This window comes from Symphalangus syndactylus, chromosome 3 (assembly GCF_028878055.3).
Source record: "Symphalangus syndactylus isolate Jambi chromosome 3, NHGRI_mSymSyn1-v2.1_pri, whole genome shotgun sequence".
Lineage (NCBI taxonomy): Eukaryota > Metazoa > Chordata > Mammalia > Primates > Hylobatidae > Symphalangus > Symphalangus syndactylus.
In genome coordinates, this window is record NC_072425.2 from 9182457 (window position 1) to 9197405 (window position 14949).

Genomic DNA, 14949 nt, shown 5'->3' on the forward strand with positions numbered 1-14949 from the left:
ATTCACCCACAGCTGGAGTTTGTGCACCTTGCTGTGGATTAAAGCAGAAAGCAGACGTCACTGCAGGAGCTCAGTGACCTCCCCCAGCCCTGCCCACAGCAGCAGCCCAGTCCCAGACTCTGCAGAGCCCTGGACCAGCCAAACCCACCCCAGACGGCCCCTGGACTCCTAGTTGCCTCTTGGCATGCGTGCTCTCAGGGTGAATTTCCTATTGGGGAGTGTGGTCATCCCACAGCCTGCTCCAGTTCAGGTCCCAGCAAGAACCGAGGCTACACAAGCGGCCCCCAACACTGTCCTTTCCTGATGCCTTCTGTAGGTGTGCGGGTCTCATGTACCTGCTGCCCACGCTCACCCACGCAGCCATTCCTGCGGCCACCAGGGCTGCACCAGGTGGTGCATGGGGTTGAGGGAGGTGGGGTGCCAGGGAGGTCACAGGCGACCAAAACCATCTGTGATGAGGATGGCAGGTGGAGAGGGTACCCTGGCATCTCCATGGAGGGAGAGCAGCCCGTGCGAGGGGGCTCCAGCCCCTCACCCTCACAGCCCACCCCCCTGGACTCTGTTCCTTTTCTCCTTCCACTGTCCTGGTATAGGTGCTCCTGTCCAGGAGTTGAGCAGCACCTACTCCGGGCCTCTGCCACAGGGAGGCTGCCTCCCTTGTGATTTTCCGTGTCAGTCACAGCAAAGTCAGAGCCGTGAGAATGAGATCGTTTTTGCCCTTCTCTATGACAGAAAATGGAACAGCTCACAGATGTGGGGATCCACCGGCTACCTCCCACCCCACTGTGCCCTGCCCCTCCCAGCTGGCTCAGCCCCAACCCCCATCTCCCTCACAGCTCCGTCCCCGATGGGCACCTGGAGCCCAGGATCAAACCACAGGCGCAGACCCAGACCACTGACGTCATGTGTCTCTGTCTCTCTGTCTGTCTCTCTCCATCTCTGTCTCTCTGTCTCTGTCTCTCCATCCCTGTCTCTGTCTCTCTATCTCTCCATCTGTCTCTGTCTTTCTCTGTCTCTCCATCTCTGTCTGTCTCTCTCCATCTCTGTCTGTCTCTCTCCATCTCTGTCTGTCTCTCTCCATCTCTGTCTGTCTCTCTCCATCTCTGTCTGTCTCTCTCCATCTCTGTCTGTCTCTCTCCATCTCTCTCTGTCTCTCCATCTCTGTCTGTCTCTCTCTGTCTCTCCATCTCTGTCTCTCTGTCTTTCTCTGTCTCTCCATCCCTGTCTCTGTCTCTCTATCTCTCCATCTCTGTCTCTGTCTTTCTCTGTCTCTCCATCTCTGTCTCTGTCTGTCTGCGTCTGTCTCTCCATCCCTGTCTCTCTGTCTGTCTCTCTCTGTCTCTCCAGCTCTGTTTCTGTCTCTCTCTGTCTCTCCTTCTCTGTGTCTCTGTAGGTCAGAAGGATGGCAGGCCAGACGCATGGAGGAGGGGGCAGAAGGACCTTCCTAGCTCTAGAAAATCCGGCCTTCAGTGCCTCTCTGCCTCAGGCTCACCCGGCCCAGGCCCTGGCTTAACAGGAAGCCCGTCCATGGAGCACCCAGGAGCGTGAAGCTCACTTCCGTCTGTTCCTCAAACTTCCACCCGTAACTTTTATTCCCAAAGGGAAATCTTACGTGCACCCCAGACCCTGGTGTGCCCCTCCCCGCAGCGGCCTCCCCCCAACCACCCCGCCTGTCTCAGACTTTGAGCTGGTGGGGAGGGAACCTGCCCGGGTGTGCAGGACCCTGGGAGTCTGAGAAGCACAGCTGGGGAGCCACTGCTCGGGGTTTTTGAATTTCTGTGGTGTCATCTCCTCATTCCTGCCCCACCTCGCCTCACTGCCCCTTCCAGAACCTTCCCACCAGGTCACATTTACATCAACAACTAGCTCACGCCAACCCCCATGTGAGCCACCTGGGAGCCACGGTCACTTCTACTCACGGTCAAAGTGTAGTCCCCTGGGTGTCTTCTCCCACGTAGAATTCTTTCATGCACTTTCCGTTTTTTCTGAAACAGAAGCAGCCTTCCTTGTGAGATGTGCCTGCTAGAGCTGGCGCTGTTAGGGTCACCTGGGGCATGGATAGGTCGCCGGCCTTGGGTTCGCCCAGGAGGAGCCGAGGGCTGCCATCCCACCTTCCGGGGAGCAGCTCAGACGGGCGGCCCTGAGTTCTATTATCGAGACCCTCCTGGGGGCTCAGGGCTCGGGGGGAGCCATAAGCAGTAGAGAAGCCCAGGGGGAAGGGGCTGGGTGCAGGGATTCAGCCCTGGGCTCTCCCAGGGGAGGAGGGGGTGCAGAGGTGGAGACCTGGGGGCGGGGTGGGCGGCCATCAGAGCCTGTCGCACGCAGGAGTAGGAGGCCTTTGAGCTGCCGTTTTCCAGGAGTTTGATGTCTGACATGAAACACAGACATGGGGGTGCCTCTGCCCTCAGTGATAGTCCTTGGTGACACCAAGCTTGAGGGAGTGTCATGGCCCCTCCACCTGGAGGCAGCAGGGCCTGGTGTCCAGCCTGTGGCAACCCTGCTGTGCCCCTCCTCCCCAGGTCCTGGGCTGTAGCAGCAATGGGAACCGGGCATGCACAGGGCAGGTGTGCACTTTCTCTCATGTCATGTTCTGAGCCAGGGTCTTGGGGGCCGCTGACTCCGAACCCCCTCCCAAGTTGGGCTGGCCAGCCTGGTGTGGCTCCTTGGCCCCCGGTGATGCTGAGGGGGTGGTGAGGGCTCCCTGCATCTTCTCCTGCCTGGGGCTGCTGGGTCCACAGCTGTGGGGAACACAGTAGGCAGGCCTGGCCGACGGCCCCAGGTTCTGAGCCCTGCTTGGACCCTGGCCAGCCCATGGGGAGGTCTCAGGTGGCCCCCACCCCGAGGGGAGCCCAGAGGAGGGAGGGGAAGTGTCCCATGGCTCCTGCGCTCTCCATTCTGCAGGTCCCCTCTGTGAGCACGTTCAGAGCCCTGTGAGTTCTCAGTGCAGTGCCCACGATGGGCCTGACTCAGCTGCCCCCTCACTGCCGCCTTCCCGTGTAGCAGGAGGCCCGTGCCTCAGCATCTCTGCCTGCAGAGTGCCGTGGGGTGCACAGGGTACTGTGGGGTGGCAGGGTTCCAGGACAGGCCTCAGGGGACATCGGCTGCCCCTCCACACCCTCCCCCCAGAACCCCCGGAGCACCTCCTGCTCAGGATGGAAGTCTGGCTGTCATACCGCAGGGCCCAGGCCAGGCCCAGCCCCACGCTGAGGGGCTGCAGCTTCATCGTCCCTGATCATGGCCATTTGGGGACATGGGGCTGTGGGGACGTGGGTCGGCGGGGACATGGGGCTGCAGGGTGGATAAATGGCTGCAGCTGGGAGCTTCTATGCACTGCTTCAGAGGCAGGGTGGCCCAAAGGGAACAGACCTAGGCTGCTCACCCACCAGCAACCTCCCCACCTCACACTACACGCCGGAATCAAAACATGTGGCGAGCCAAGGCCTTCTAGACGCAGAGCCAGGGCCTTCTAAGATGCTTCCGGCCTCGGGTGACATCAGCTTCTGCTGATAAGGTCAGGTGGGGTCTCGGGGCTGGGCTGCCCCCATGAGACTGGGATGGGCGTGGGAGAGCTCTAGACCAGGGCACACCTGAGGGCCCTGAAGTCTCAGCCCCACTGCATGTCACTTGATGGAGGTTCTGCATGTTTCTCTGGGAAGAGGCCATGGCTTTCCCTAAACTGCCAAGGAGCCTGTGGCCACCATGAGCTTAAGAACCACTGGAGATGAGGCTGGACTTTTGCCCCTGGGGCCTTGGACCCTGCCTCCCAGCCTCCAGCCGCAAGTGGCTTCCAGTTGCTTTGGGGACATAGAATGGACGTCACCGTGTGGGTGAGCTGGGTCTCTGGACCATGGCAGCTGGACAGGTGGGGCAGTGGCTGTCGGGGGAGGTGAGCAGAGGCCTTGCTGTGTCCCCGCAATGGCTGCCTGGGAGGCTCTGGCAGCCCTCCTGCTACTCTGACCTGTGTGTACACACGTGTGCCCGTGAACAGACGTGCCCGAGCCTGTGTGTGTGCATGAGTGTGAGTGCGAGCACACACGTGTGATGCATGTCCACAGACACATTTCTGTCTGTGTGGCCGTGAGCACGCGTTTGCTTCTGTGCACAAGAGGAAACCCGAGATTCTCTAGATGTTGTGGGAATGTTCACACTGTCCTCAGAAAGCCACACGCTTGTTCCCAGAAGCGACCTTGACAATGGTCAGCAAAGTGCGCAGGGGCCTGGCCAAGAGCTAAGGGTGGGGCTGGGCTGAGGGAACCAGGCCTTGCACCGTCTGTGGCTCCACAAAGGGCTTTACCCATCAGATCCCAGACACTGAAGCGAGGGGGCTTTCTGAGCAGAGAAAAGGCGGGAAGGAGGAGAGTGACTGTGTTCATTTGAAGGATAAACGGGAGGAACGGCCGAGAAACCCGGTAATGCAGGCGGACGGCAGAGTGGCAGGTAGCAGCTCTGTAGACATCAGCTCACCTGGCACACACCGCGTGCACCTCCAGGATATACTGGCTACTGCGCTGGGTATGCGGAGAGATGGCCACACGCGAGGTCCAGAGGCTTCTGGAACTTACAGCGCAGCTGGGGCCCCACACAAAGCTCCCCAGGTGGGGGTGGGGCTGTGACGGGCATCCGCCTTTCTGAGCGAGTGGGGCGAGGTGATGGGAGTAGTCAGGAAGTGTTTCAGAGGGGGGAACAACATGTGTGAGGGGCCCAGTGGAGCCAGCGACAGCCCAGCCCCCTACTCGAGCGAGCCCCGCCGGGGTGGGTCCCAGAGGCGCAGGGCTGTGGGGGCTCAGTGAAGGTGGGTGGTGGTCCATGAAATCACCAGATGGCTGGGCCAGGCCCCATGAGCTCCTGGCCCCTGGGCAGAAGGCAGGCTCACCTGCATGGTGGAAGCAATTAGTGGATACAGCTGGGTTTGCATTTTACAGGCCCCTATCAGTGTGGCGAGGGGCCTTCTGCAGGCCAGGGTCCCAGTGGAGGAGGGGAAGATCCGGGTATGTCCTCCCAGACCCGTGCTTGCCTGTGGGGTGGGGGCCGCAGCCAGTCCCTGAAGCCCCACTGCTCTGCTGTGGGCTATTCCTGCCCCACCCCATCTGCACACCTTCCTGGCCAGCTGGGAGCCGTTCCACGGGGACCCTGTGAGGCTGCCACCTCCAGCCTCGGAACGGTGACCATCTTGTGGTCTGGAGAGAACACATGTTCACTGAAAACAAATAGCAGGCCAGCTGTGGTGGCTCATGCCTGTAATCCCAGCACTTTGGGAGGCTGAGGTGGGTGGATCACTTGAGGTCAGGAGTTCGAGACCAGCCTGGCCAACATGGTGAAACCCTGTCTCTACTAACAATACAAAAATTAGCCAGGTGTGGTGGTGGGTGCCTGTAATCCCAGCTACTCAGGAGGCTGAGGCAGAAGAATCGCTTGCACCTGGAAGGCAGAGGCTGCAGTGAGCTGAGATCGTGCCACTGCACTCCAGCCTGGGCGACAGAGCGAGACTCCCTCCCCCCAGAAAAAACATTTACGTAGCAATGGGGTCTCCCTATTTTGCCCAGGCTGGTCTTTGACCCCTTGGCTCAAGCAATCCTCCCACTTCAGCTACCCAAATAGCCAGGATGTCAGGTGTGAGCACCCGTGCCCAGCCTATGCCATCAGGTCCTGCCTCTTCCACCCAGGGAATCCCACGGGGACAGCAGGAGGGCAGAGGGGAAACAGGCTCTGAGCAGAGGGAGCCAGGTCCACTCATCAAGGAGTGGCGGACCCAACAGTTGATGATCACCCTCCCCTGCCACACTGATGTCCCAGCCGACATGGCCACCGGCGACCCTGCCTGAGACACGAGAGCTGATCAGGAGCCATGGTTGGCCACTGGCCCGCATCCCAGGTGTGAAGGATAGGAGCCAGCATGGCCCAGGCAGTGTTGGGGACACCCATGGCCCCCTGGGGACGCCACTATCACTCACCAAGGCCAGGCTGGTGGGGCAGAGATGGAGGTCACCTGGCAGACAGTCAGGGCCCAAGCCTGGCCACACGGGCAGATAGCCCTAGAAGCGTCGGGTGTCAGGTGCCCCAGATTCTGCAGCTTCTCCCTCTGGGCGTTTCCATCCAAATGTGCCGCGAGGAAGCTGCCTCCATCCAGGCGACGGCCTTGGCGGTGCTCCAGGAACCTGCTCCTCCATAGCAAACAGTAGAAAACCCAGGCCGGGAACTCCTTTTTGAAAACAAGTGGGAAAAAATAAACAAACTGAAAAGAATTCTGCTGAGACAGCAAGCACAGCACTGGGACGCGCCGGCCACCCCCGAAAGGCACGGGAAGGGAGCTGGGACCCCAGTGTGCAGGTCACCCCGGAAGGAACCAGAAGGGAGGCGGGACCTGGGGCCGACAGGATTCTCCTTCAAGACCTCCTGCCTTGCAGGTGTGCTCGGCAGTTCTCTCCCTCCCCTCTGCCTCCCTCCCTCCCTCCCTGCTTCGCTCCTTTCCTCCTTCCTCATCAGCAAGTCAGCAACACTCTGGAGGCTGAGACCCACCTGGCCACTGTATGCTCTGGGCCTGCTGGGGGCTGAGCCTGAGGTGCCCTATGTCCGCCATCCTTCTTGCCCCGAACGCCCCCTCGGCTTGCTGGTTGTTATGGTCATGACGCCCACCTGTGTCCGAGGGTGAAGCTGCTTTCTTCAATGCACCATCACGGACATGGGGAGGCCAGTGCTGTGGCAGTGTTTCCAAATTAGCTTGACCCACAGGGCACCCCCAGGAACGCCTACCAAACGCCCCCACCTCATGAGGGGCGTGTCTCCCATGCACGGCCAGGGGTGCGCTTTGGGGTCTCAGAGGCAGCCCTATGGAGGCACCCCAGGCTGTTGCGGGGTCTGAGCATGCTGCGGTGGACAGGTGCAGCGGGAGGGAGGCAGCCGTGTGAGTCTCAGCTTCTCCGCCTCTGAGCCGGGCTCCCTGTGCACAGCTCACACGGTGATGGTCACTGTGCCTTGGTGGGCGGCTCAGTGGACCCAGCGAACATCCGGCTCACGGTGACAGCAAAGCCTACCTCGGAAGAATCTGGTTTAGTTAACTGCGACTCTTAGGCTGCAGAGCGAGCAGTGGGGGGCTCAGGCATAGCAGGTGTCTCAGAACTAGGGTTAGGGCCACAGAAAGATTCCCTGGTAAAAGTCCACATGGTCTACTTGGTGGGGCTTCCGAGTCTTGCCTGACAGTTGCTGTCCTCCGGGGTTGTCATACACGCAGATGAAAGCAGGATGGCTGGACGTCTTGGGTCACGTTTTCCACCAATATTTCTGTAAAATTTGGCCCGATTTTACCCAGGGCCCTTCCTCGCAATCAGAGGACTCAGGCGCCACCAAGTGGCCATCATGGGGACGTCAATGGACGGGGCTGCACATCCTCCCGGTGAGGTGAATTTTTGTGTGAGTTAAATCCTTCCCGATTCGAGGTGACAAACTCCTCGGGGGCCACCTGTGGGCTCGGCATCCATTCTGTCCATGCTCCAGCCCCGGGCACTCCAGCTGCCTGCAATGTTGGGCTTGCTTCTAATTTGTCACTGCATTCCCCGTTCTTCTATAGGGATCAGCACCAGTTAGAAAACCCCTGGAGGCTGAGGCAGGTGGATCACCTGAGGTCAGGAGTTCGAGACCAGCCTGGCCAACATGGTGAAACCTCATCTCTACTAAAAATATGAAAACTAGCTGGGCGTGGTGGCACACACCTGTAGTCCCAACTACTCGGGAGGCTGAGACAGGAGAGTTGCTTGAACCTGGGAGGCAGAGGTTGCACTGAGCTGAGATCCTGCTACTGTACTCCAACTTGGGTGACGAGAGCGAAACTCGGTCTCAAAAAAAAAAAAAAGAAAGAAAGAAAGAAAGAGAAAAGAAAAGAAAGAACTCCCCTGGACTTGTGCAGCGGAATTAAGTTGTGAAAACCCTGGAGGCAGATCCGCCATCAGTGGAGGGGATAACTCGGAACACATCAGCAGGGTGTGTGCTGCCCTGTGAGATTTGGGGTGCCACGTGGCCCCCCGAGCCTGGGAAAGAGGCAGCCCCAGGGAGAGGGTGTCCAGAGGATGCGGAATCTATGGCTAATCATCTATGTCACCATCTATGTGGTTGTTTAGGGATAGGGGTCGTTGGGGAAATAAAACCATGCTGAGGCCTGGCGGAGCTGGGGTCACATCAGGCTGGAGTGGGGCGGCTGTCCCAGGTCACGGGGGTCACAGGGGTCCCCATCGGGGGAGGGGGAGCAGCTGTGAGTTACGTGAGATGGGATAGTCAGCGTTTCCAGGGTGCTGTGGCGGCTCCCAGGGCAGGGCCGGGTGATGATCTGGGGAAACAAGGCTCTTCCCTTATGAGGGACCCATGGAGTCAGTGGCGGGGTGGGGACACTGTTGGGAGTGGCCGTGTCCAGTGCTGTCCTGAACACATCCTGACAGACCAGCGCAACCTGGGGAAGGCACCCACGCCTGTGCCCCACACTGCCCCATGAGGGTAATGACACAACACAGTACTCAAAGGCCACCCCATAGATTACAAAGCAGTGTCCTTCCTGTTCACCTCTGGTGGGTAGGTGTTGCATTGCAGTTTTAATTTACGTTTTTCCTGATGAATAACCATGTTAAACATTTATATATATATATACATATATATATATAAAAAATATATATTTTTTTAAGACAGTGTCTCGCTCTTGTCACCCAGGCTGGAGTGCAAAGGCACGATCTCGGCTCACTGCAACCTCCACCTCCTGAGTTCAAGCGATTTTCCTCCCTCAGCTACTGAGTAGCTGGAATTACAGGTGCCCGCCACCACGCCCAGTTTTTTTTTTTTTTTTGTATTTTTTTTTAGTAGTTCCTCTCCTATGTCTCACCTTTTTTGTTCAGTTCCTCAATCCAGGGGAAATCTCTTTATTTCACATTAGCCCAGAAAAGATCAATGGCATTTATGAGCAGATGAAGGTTGATAGCAAAGCTCTTCCTGGTAGCAACTTCCCTCATGCTCCGGAGAAATGCCCCGGAGGTCATGGGGTTTGTGTTTTTTAAATAGTGCAGAATTCGATTTGTAAATAACTCATTTAAGTTTTTATATCAATATTTATTTGATGAGTGGGTTTGTGATTTTTCATATTTTGTCCTTTGTGTGGCCTGGACCTCCAACATGAATGGCAAGCTCTGGCCATCTCAGCAGCACTCCTATCTAGTTCCTGAACATTTTAAAGCCCCCTATAGTGTCTTGATCCCCAAATATGATGGGGCCTACAATACAGAAACCATGAACTCAGCTCCCTCAACCCCTCAGCCCCCGAGTCCCCCAGCCCCCAAGCACCCTAGCCTCTGAGCCCCCCAGCCCCCAAGCCCCCCCAGCCTCTGAGCCCCCCAGCCCCCAAGTCCCCCAGCCTCTGAGCCTCCCAGCCTCCGAGTCCCCCAGCCCCTGAGTCCACCAGTCCCCGAGTCCCCCAGCCCCCAAGCCTGCCCTCAGCTGCATCCCCACGCGCCAGCCAGCACAGAGTCAGGGGACGGGGTTATTTATTGCTCAAAGAGGGACAGCTTAGGACAGGAGACCCCAGGCCGAGGCCCAGGAGGTCCCAGGGTCCCAGGAAACACGCCTTGGTCTTCGGCCTCCTCGTCCCTCCCAGGAAGGCAACATCCTCTCCGTCCGCACAGGGGCCGAGGCTCTGGGACCTGATGTGCACAAAGGAGGTCCCCTGTGACTCTAGGACCCTGCAGGGCACGGGGCATCCCCTCCCAGGCTGGGGGTGAAGGACCCCTGCTTGTGTGAGGGGGAGCCCCCACCTCACCCCCAGCCGCAGGCCAGAGGGGTTGTGATCCCAGGCCCACCTTCCCCTGAGCCCCCCACCCTCACTCACCCCCACCCTGGAGGGGAAGGCCTCATCCCGTGCCCAGGACACAGGAAATGGCATCTGGAGTGGCCAAACCCAGAGACGCGGGCACGTGGCCAGCTGAGCTTTTCCAGAGGCCCCAGGATTCCAGCCCATCGCTCAGGGTCAGCCCTGGGGAATGGACACAGTGGGGTCTGTTCCAGGGGCCCAGAGAGGCGACCTCAGGCTATAGGCAGGGTTGGTACATTACCCAGGAGGCAGGACCGAGCAGGAGTTCATCTAGACACGGCACTGTTCTGTGGGAGGAGAGGGGGCAGTGGGGGCATCAGTGGGAGGGGACACTTAGCTGGGGACACAGCAGCCCCAGAGCCAGAGGTTGGGGGATGACGGGAGGGGGACGGGACCCCACCTCAGGGTGCCTCTGCATCCCCAGGGGAGCCCTGGGGAGAACATGGGAGGGGCCAATGAGGAGTGACGGGTGCTGCCCTGAGTCCTACAGGGCCAGCGGGGGGCTTGGGCTGGGACCGTGGTGGTTTCTCCTCCAGCGGAGGCTGGGCCTGTCCTGGGCGGAGCTCACCTTCCACCTGGGTCATGTCCAGGAAGATCCGCATGTGCATGGGCAGTGTCCGGAGAAAGCTGATGAATTCCTCCATGACCTTGTCGTCCGCCTCCAGGGTCCTGGCTGTGGGGGACGCTGGCTCAGTCCTGGGCCCTGGGAGCTCCAAGGACCCTGCCTGGGGAGGGAGGGCAGGGAAGGAGGCCCCGGTGCCCTGAGGTTGGGCAGAGTTTGGTCTGGAGCAGGTTCTCAGACTGGTCTCCAGGGTTTGGCCACCGGGCCTGCAGGCTCCCTGTCCCCAGGCCCTGCTCCTTGGCTGGGCCCACTCCTCCTCTGCCCTGGGCAGCGCTGGGACCCACAGAGCTCAGGATAGCGTCTACAGGGTCACGGGAGGAGAGCACAGTGCCCGCCTCCCCTGCTATGTCGGGCTGCCCTCCCGCAGCCCAGGGCGGCTGATTTATAAAGCAGGGGGCATCTCCACAGCCCAAAGCCAATGGTCCATTTAGGGGCCCTGGGAACTCCCAACAGCACTGCTGGTGTGACGTGAAAAATGTCACCTTATATTCGTTTTCCAAACATGATTGTTTGAAAGACATTTTAGTATCTGACTTCTTATTTGGCAAAATTATTGAAAATCTCCATTAAGGAAGGCTGTTGGATTTATAGCCACCTGTCGGCCACACAGAGATGGTCAAAGTCACCTGCCCTTGCAGCTGACCTGCAGGGACACCTCCTTCCCGGTGTCCACAGTGGCCTCTGCGGTCCTTGGGGTCTGTGTCTGTCTCTCAAGTCCCCGTGTGCAACACTCCCCTTGTTTCTGATGCAACACTAAGACCCCCTCCCCCTCCTCCCTCTCCCACGGGGCTCCTGGGCTCCTCGGGAAGGCAACCCCAGGGGCCGGGGGAGGGCCGAGGTAACAGCTCCCTCACAGGCCCGCCTTCCATTCACGTGAGGACCGATCTGAACGTCTCATTCTGTGTCCATTTCCCACGGGAACCCCGGGGACTCGGACGCGCACCCAGGTACTGGCAGGCCAGGTTCTGCCTGGGGGTGCTTTCCAGGCAGAGGAACAAACATTCGCTGCAGTCGGTGTTGAACAGGAAGATCCTGTTCTCATCCAGATCTGGAAGAGAACAAGACAGGAGCGGAAATGAATTCTGGGCGCTTTGCTGCAGCGGGAAGGGGAGTGCTGGTCGGTCTCCTGTGGTCCAGCTGGACTTTCCGTGAGGGACGCATCCACCCCGGTGCCCAGCGCCTCCCTCCCGTTTATCTCCCACCACACTCCAGGCCGTGCGCAGCTGCCCCACAGCAGGCCGCCCTTGGGAGCTTCCTTTGGGGCCGGTGTCCCCCTGTATCCCGGCATGGTGTGACTTTCCCATCAGAGAGCTCCCGCACGGCTCACAAGTAACGCCAAGGCGCGAATGGGGCTGGGAGAGGCCTGGCTGTTAACTGTGACCCTCCACGGAGACGCACACTGTCCCCTGGCTCAGGATTCCTTCCCTCATCATCACACCCAGACGACCACCTGGGTGAGCCGCCCTCAACACTGTGACCCAGTGAGGCTAAGAAACGGGGTCTCTACTCTGATGGGGGTGAGACCGACACCCAGCCGTGGCAGCAAATGTGAGTCCTGTGAGTCACCACCACATGCCAGGGCCGCGGGGAAGCGGAGACCCTCGGATCGGGGCCGAGTGAGGTGGGCTCTGCCAACTTAGCCCAGTGGCACCACCAGGGCCCAGCTGTGTCACCAGGGTGGCTTATATGGAAAATGCCAACGTCCCCACCCAGCTGCAAGCAGGGGATGCCGGAGACCCCGAGCGGTGCTCTGGCACAGGTGTCCCTTCAGGGTGCCTCAGTGATTGCGGCGTGCAGCCGTGGCGGAAGTCACATGGAGGGGAGAGTGGGGATACCGGAAGGCAGGACGTGGCTCCTGAGGGGGGGTTCCCTGCTCCAGGCTGGGGAGGGGAGGCCTGGTGAGAAACAGCCCTCATGGCTCTCTGGCATTTTGGATGTAGCGATGAACGAATACAGAATCAAGGAGATGCAGCCTCCGATCCAGTGGTCACAGGGGCCCTGACTCTCAGCAGAGGGCTGGTGCAGTGGAGTCGGGAGTCACAGGGGCCCTGACTCTCAGCAGAGGGCTGGTGCAGTGGAGTCGGGAGTCACGGGGGCCCTGACTCTCAGCAGAGGGCTGGTGCAGTGGAGTCGGGAGTCACGGGGGCCCTGACTCTCAGCAGAGGCCTGGTGCAGTGGAGTCGGGAGTCACGGGGGCCCTGACTCTCAGCAGAGTCCTGGTGCAGTGGAGTCGGGAGTCACAGGGGCCCTGACTCTCAGCAGAGGCCTGGTGCAGTGGAGTTGGAGGCCATGTGGAGGGTGCAGGGAGGGTGGGGACAGGCTGCTGGCTGAGGGGTCACTGCTGCTGCCTGAGCTCAGCCCAGGCGACCCGGCGTCACTGCAGGGAGTGAGACCAGCCCAGAGGGGACCCAGAGGCGGCGCTGCTCCCTGCCGCTGCCGTCACCATCATGACCCGCCCGTGCCTTAGCACAGCCAGGCCAGAGGCCAGGCCCCGCTGTCCTACCCCTTGGGAACCTGGCCGGGGTCCCCGAGCTGCCTGGGCCGTGGCCGGCACTTACAGTCGATCTGGAATTCGGTGGGGTTTTCGGTTTTCTCTGCAATGATCTTCTCCTCAGCACATTGGTTGCTCTCCCTGAAAGGGCTTTGATTCTGTGACCTGTGTGCACAAATGCTGCGGTGGCCAAACTCCAGCCCTGGAGAGGGGGGCAGGGGCCAGACTCCGAGGACTGAGGAGAGAGGGGCTTCCAGGCCACAAGTGCTGGTCACCAGGACAAACGCTGCTCTCAGGAAACCCCTAACATGTGGCCCGGGACCAGGCAGGAGAGGCCAGAGGGAGCCAGGGAGTGCCCTGGAGCCCCGAGGTCAGGAGCCATGACCGTGGGCAGCAGTGGTCCTGGGGTTCATGCAGCAATCGCGGGGTTCATGTCCTCATCTCCCCCAGCCCGTGGCTACGGGGCAGGCAATCATCACAGGAACTGCCTGGTCCCAGGAGACCACAGACCGCAGCAGCCCAGCCTGGCCTCCACACCGGCCTTCTCCGCAGACTGACCCAGGCTGCGTTGTGTGGCCAGGTTGGCCCAGAGCCCTTGGGCAGGGGCTCTGAAGGGACAGGCTACCTCCTGAGTGTCATTCCCCACCCCACTTGGCACCATGGAGGGTCCACAGTGAAGCCCCTGGACCATCAGGAAACGCCTGGGGCTGACCCTGGCTCTGCCCACCCCACGCAGTCCCGGACCCCGGCTGTGGGAGAGTGAACCCCCGCCAGCCATAGCCCCGATGACGAGGAACCCACCATTTGCGCAGGGCGATCTCCAGGTTGCCCTCGGGGGTGGGCTGCAGCGAGCTGATGTAGATCCTCAGAGGGGCCTCCTTCGTCTCCAGGAGGGAGAAGTCGCTGGCCGCCATGGCCATGGAGTGCCAAGTCCCTGCCAACTGAGGGGGCCTTGAGCTGCACGGAGGTCCCCAGCCCACCACGGCTCTCGTCCCCCGTGCAGGTGAGGCTGAGTCCCACCTGTCCCAGCTCCCTGAGGCCGGTGCAGGAGTTGGACTGGACTCATCAGGCTGCTGCGTGGTCCGGATGCCAGAGGGGGCCTCACCCGGCTCTGGACCCGACTCTGCTGCCCCAGAAATGTTCCAGCTAAACTCACTGGAGCCCATCAAAGCACCTGGCAGAGCCCATGGCCTTGTGTCAGGGGAATATTTGGATCCTGGGGGGGCCATGTGGTTGGGGCTGGAGGAAGGCTAGGGGACAGAGAGGCTCTGCTAGGGGCTGAATTGTGCCCCCAAGATTCATATGTTGAAGTCCTGACCACAGCACCTCCAAATGTGAGCTAGGATGGTTTAGGAAGTGACGAAGTTAAACCGAGGTCATGAGGGTGGCCCTGACCCGGTCTGATAGGGGTCCTTAGAGGAGGAGATTAGGACACGGACACCCGGAGGGACGGCCCTGTGAGGACACAGTGGCAAGACGGCATCTACAAGGCAAGGAGAGGAGCCTGGAGGAGAACCAGTCCTGCCGACATCTTGATCTCGTGCTTCCAGCCTCCAGGACTGTGAGAATCGGCTCTGTTGTTCGGGCTGCAGCCTGCGGGAGGCCAGCCCTGGGAAGCTCACAGGGGCCCTAACAGCACAGCCTCCTCTGTTGACCCTCGGCCTTCTAGATCCTGGGCTTCCCGCCTTCCCACAGCCCCCACCTGCCCCAGCCTCCCACGGTAGAGCACCCGCTCCCCCAGCCTCAAACCTTTGGGAGCTCCACGTCCTGCATGGTCTGGAGGATGTCGATGGCCCAGACGCCACAGACCAGGGCCGCGCCCAGGGTGAGCAGGAGGCACTGCATGGCTGCGGCTGTGGGTGGCTCTGGGCTCTGGAGCGAGACGGATGCCGAGGCACTGTGGGCTCAGGGGTCTTATGGAGGAGGAGGGCAGGCAAGAGCCCCGCCCACAGCCTCGCCATGCGATTCCTCGAACCCGTGACTCATCCTCGGCCCGTG

The 14949-nt window shown here is 60.3% G+C and overlaps 1 protein-coding gene across 1 annotated transcript; it reads right to left on the bottom strand.

Moving 5' to 3' along the window:
* Window positions 1-9512: 9512 nt before the first annotated feature.
* LOC129478272 (beta-lactoglobulin-1-like) lies at window positions 9513-14800 on the bottom strand. The gene is made up of 7 exons (XM_055269903.2): window positions 14701-14800; window positions 13753-13892; window positions 13019-13116; window positions 11404-11508; window positions 10407-10511; window positions 10080-10125; window positions 9513-9671 (listed from the first exon to the last, which is right to left on the bottom strand). The coding sequence occupies exons 1-6, from the start codon at window positions 14794-14796 to the stop codon at window positions 10109-10111; spliced, it is 561 nt and encodes a 186-aa protein (XP_055125878.1). The 5' UTR covers window positions 14797-14800; the 3' UTR covers window positions 9513-9671; window positions 10080-10108.
* Window positions 14801-14949: the final 149 nt, after the last annotated feature.

Excerpts from the sequence above, each read along its gene's own strand:
- LOC129478272 (XM_055269903.2), bottom strand. The coding sequence starts at position 14,796 with ATGCAGTGCCTCCTGCTCACCCTGGGCGCGGCCCTGGTCTGTGGCGTC. Across the intron at positions 13,117-13,752 it reads GAGATCGCCCTGCGCAAATG|GTCACAGAATCAAAGCCCTT; the intron begins GTGGGTTCCTCG and ends TTGTGCACACAG. Across the intron at positions 11,509-13,018 it reads CACCGAATTCCAGATCGACT|ATCTGGATGAGAACAGGATC; the intron begins GTAAGTGCCGGC and ends GTTCTCTTCCAG.